General features: G+C 40.9%; 1 protein-coding gene across 2 annotated transcripts in view; it reads left to right on the top strand.

Annotated features, from left to right (window-relative positions):
• LOC106529865 (Golgi apparatus protein 1) overlaps window positions 1–4470 on the top strand; it is a 50355-nt gene extending 45885 nt beyond the window's left edge. For both annotated transcript variants that reach the window (XM_014025383.1, XM_014025384.1), the window contains 2 exons: window positions 735–841; window positions 3709–4470. In XM_014025383.1, coding sequence (XP_013880837.1) covers window positions 735–841; window positions 3709–3876 — 275 coding nt within the window. In that variant the 3' untranslated portion in view covers window positions 3877–4470. The remainder of the gene's footprint in view (window positions 1–734; window positions 842–3708) is intronic.
• The last annotated feature ends 6 nt before the right edge of the window (window positions 4471–4476 follow it).

The raw sequence follows: 4476 nt of genomic DNA on the forward strand, positions 1-4476 counted from the left end.
GTTTGACTCATTAACATGTTTGACTCATTAACGTGTTTGACTCATTAACATGTTTGACTCATTAACATGTTTGACTCATTAAAGTGTTTGACTCATTAACATGTTTGACTCATTAAAGTGTTTGACTCATTAACATGTTTGACTCATTAACGTGTTTGACTCATTAACATGTTTGACTCATTAACGTGTTTGACTCATTATCGTGTTTGACTCATTATCGTGTTTGACTCATTAACGTGTTTGACTCATTAACGTGTTTGACTCATTAACATGTTTGACTCATACACTTTAAAAGGATCAGCTATGATGCTAGAAGAGGGGATATCTACCTTGACAAAATGAGCATCACACAGGCCTTATTGTCAGTCTGTGGCTCAGCCACAAAGTCCACCCCAGAAACAAACATCCACAGCATGTTTTAAACCCCGCCCACCTCATTTAACAGGAAGTGGTGCAATTATCATACCATACTGCTTACAGTTTTATTCATTTTTATCTCAATACCTTATTTTGTGTATTTTTGTCATTTTCAGCCCTGTTTGTGAACAGACGTTTATTAGATCCATTAGTGTCTGTAAGTTACAGGAAATCATTTCTTTGCTGTCTCATCTGGTCTCACACTGAATCTCTGTGGGCTGAATCAGATCACGTCTTACTGGTTCCTGCTGCTCGTCCATCTTAAATGAACTGCATCCTCCGGAGAGACACTGACTCTGTCCCTCCTTGTTTTGTAGAAATGTCGTGTCTGATGGAGGCGCTGCAGGACAAGCGGATCCGTCTGCAGCCCGAGTGCAAGAAAAGACTTCAGGACCGCATCGACATGTGGAGCTACGCTGCCAAGGTAAGTCCTGCTTCCTGCAGTCTTTTGAACAGAGACCTGCACTTATTATTACATCCCCATTATTTTATCAGTTAAAAGTTAAAATAGTTTTTACATCTATGGTAAACTTTGAATTTGACAAAATTTGACTGAACTGAATTTATATTGAATAAACCCATTTAAATGGTGAAATGATGATAATAATACTCGTCCTGCCCCTGAGCTGTTGTCTTTAATTAACTGTGCCCACTGTGAGGACTTTAGTTGAATACTCCTGTAATAATGTCTCAAAATAAGCAGCTTTAAAGCCACATTAACCATAAACTACATCTCCCATAATACACCTTGATTACACTGTTTGAAAGTGGGAGGGTTCAGAATTTAAGACTTACTASTTACTTATTTATTTCACTATTAGTCAGTTATACACAGTATTTCTCAGTGGATGTGTTAAAACGCTGTTTCTATGTAGGAAATACCATGTAGAGCTCAGTTATTTGTCAGCAGTGCTCAGCTGTAGCATTGAGATGAGGAGCGCGACTGTCACTGTCTAATCTGTACAATCAGCTCATTTCTGCTAAAGGAAATACTGTCAGGAGGGCTTTGTTTGGTTTTAGCATGTAGCATTTCGCTAAACCGTTTGATGACAGAATGGATTTGTTTTCCGTCTTTACTCACCTGCAATGTTTTATAGAAAAAGGTTTGCAACAGATGTGGATTTTTATTCTAAGAAAAAAATCAAAAGAAGATGACTATTATAAAAAATATAGTTTTTCCGTTGTTCATTATGGCTCCACCAGAGAGCACAAATACATTACAGTCCAATCAATCAGTCCAATAAACAATTTTCTACTGAATTAATTTTTTAAGTATGGCTGATTATTCATTACAGGAATTATAATAATGTCTAGGAAAATATGTCCACAAGTGATATTTTAATTAAAATAAATAAAAATGTACGGTTCATAAAAATATATTTTATAAAACTATCAGAATGTATTTTATATACACTCACCTAGATTTTAGGTTTCCTTTTTTCATTTAAAGTAAAATAAATATTTATATTTTTAACTCCCTGCCTCTTACACAGTGACTATTGGATTTGGGCACCAGGGACCCCCATGACCCTGAAAAAAAGCAGTTAAAAATAATGGATGGGTGGATTTTTAACTTAGTTTTTCAAAACAAATATTTATAAGGTTTCTAATAATTCTAATAGCTAGGAAAAATTAAAATGAACACAAAACAAAAGTTTGAGACTAGAGGATAAAACTGGTAGGACCACCATTTTTTTAGGGGTTGGGGTGGGAGACATTGCCCCTTCTGGCCACCCCTGCTTGTAGCGCCCCTGGTGATTGACAGCTATGTTCCACAGAGGAATGACAGTTTGAGCCGCAGCACTGTGCGTATCTGTGTTAGATGTCAGAAACAGATTTAGTTTATGTGGCTATAGTAGAGACAAAACATTTCTAATTTGTGACGGTTCAGTTATTAATAAGCCCCACAGAGATGATATTTTTTTTTTCCCCTGATGCCAGGTCCGCTCTGCGGCGCGCGAGCTGATCAGCTGACTGGTGTGTGGGAAAGAAGGTGTTTTGTTCACCGGGGAAATCCTCAGTAGACTCTACCAGTCCACCCCTGGACCAGACAGACATTAGGGCTGAACGTAGCGGGGCAAGTTTTGGAAGCTAGTCGTGAGGAGAGAGAACCAAGTGAGGCTCCAGCAGTGCGGACTGCTCAGAAACAACTTGGGACGAAAAACTAAATAATAACTAGGCCATTTTTATAAACAGATTAAGTTGTGTTTTAGACTGCCTGTTGCTTACAGATCTATTTTGACACAAAGTTCAGCCGTGCCTCGTTCTGAATGACAGCTTTACCTCTCTTCCTGGTTCTGCGCAGCGGCGCAGCGTATCTGTGTGCGGCTGAAGATCCAAGGCAGTTACGTTTCTGTATTTTTTTGACAAAAACTATTGCGGTCTCGGCCGGCCTCGACCAAAATTGCCGAGACCCATAGCAACAAGACCAAGACCGAGCCCTAGCGGTCCGAGCCCGAGGCTGAGCCCAAGACCAGAAAAAATGCATCGAGACCAGTCTCGAGACCACGACTGGTCTCAAACCCTCCACCCCTGTTAAACARTATTAAAACCATTTACAGGATATCATGTATCACACCTTTATAATTAAGGATGGAGATAATTATTTGTAGTACTGTGTGAATCAACATCTGAGTCAGCAGTATTTTTCTTTTTAACAAGAGCAAAGTCCCATTTGCTTACATGAAGGGGGCGGGACTTAAACTGTAACCAGTCCAGCCATGGTTCTGTGTTTCTGTGGAGTTTCTATTGTAATGCTCAATGGTTAAACTAGRGATGCTCCGATATGAAAATTTTAACTGATATCCGATAAAATTATTGGTGTAATGGCTGATAACCGATATTTACYGATATTACACAAACACACAAATTATTTATATACATATACACACAAACACACTTGTGTCTTTTCAATACTGTAAAAAAAAAGGACCAGCCTGCTGACATGGCTGTACTTCAGTTATTCCTGGCTGTGCAGCATCACTAACTCTATCATTATCAAACAGATGCCTCTCAACCAACCATCTCCACTTCCAACACAGAAACACAAACGGCAACAAGCAGGAAATCAATATCAGACGTTATCGGCCCAGTTTTACTTATTGGACCGATACCGATAAAAAAGGACCAGTATGGACTGATACCAGTGTTAATGCTGATATATTGTGCTTTCATAGTTTAAACAGGAAGAGACGTTGTTTTTTTTAGTACAGTGCAATAAGTCTTTCCTGTTGTTCCAGTGTTTTTTTAAAACTCCAGTGGATATTTGTCTGCTCCCCTCTCTGCCTGCAGGTGGCGCCGGCTGAGGGCTTCTCCGACCTGGCTGTCCAAGTGATGACGTCACCTTCCAAGAACTACATCCTGCTGGTGATCTCTCTGAGCGTGGGCGTCCTCTTCCTGGTGGGGCTGCTGTGCGGTCGCATCACAAAKCGAGTGACGAGAGAACATAAGGACCGGTAGAGCTCGACGGACCTCTCACCCCCTCCTCCTCCTCCTCTTCGTCCATCAGTTCATCTGTAAACAGTGCCAACACCACATCTGGACCCCCCTCTTGTGTTGAAAACCAAATCCTTCAGTCTGTAAACTGGGARCGCTGGCCATCGATGTGTCCGCTTTGCTCAGAATGTTGGAGGAAGTGAGGTGGTTGAGATGAACGCTGTTGATGTGACTGAAGACTGGATCACTTTCAGATCTGTCATCCTGGTGACGTTTATCTGGTTTTTACCAGAGACTGAATTCTTTCTTTGACTGCAGCTGCCTGATGGAAACTTTGAGGCAAATTTTGCTCTGAAAACCTGAGATGATTTCGTTGCTTTGAAGCGCTTCTCATCCGTCATGAAGCTCCACCCTCTTCAGAAATAAACCATCTGAAGATCCACCCTCTTCAGAAATAAACCCTCTGAAGCTCCACCCCCTTCAGAAATAAACCCTCTGAAGCTCCACCCTCTTCAGAAATAAACCCTCTGAAGCTCCACCCTCTTCAGAAATAAACCCTCTGAAGCTCCACCCCCTTCAGAAATAAACCCTCTGAAGCTCCACCCCCCACCCCCAGAAATGAAT

The sequence above is a fragment of the Austrofundulus limnaeus genome, unplaced genomic scaffold (assembly GCF_001266775.1).
Source record: "Austrofundulus limnaeus strain Quisiro unplaced genomic scaffold, Austrofundulus_limnaeus-1.0 Scaffold472, whole genome shotgun sequence".
In the NCBI taxonomy this organism is placed as follows: Eukaryota; Metazoa; Chordata; class Actinopteri; order Cyprinodontiformes; family Rivulidae; genus Austrofundulus; species Austrofundulus limnaeus.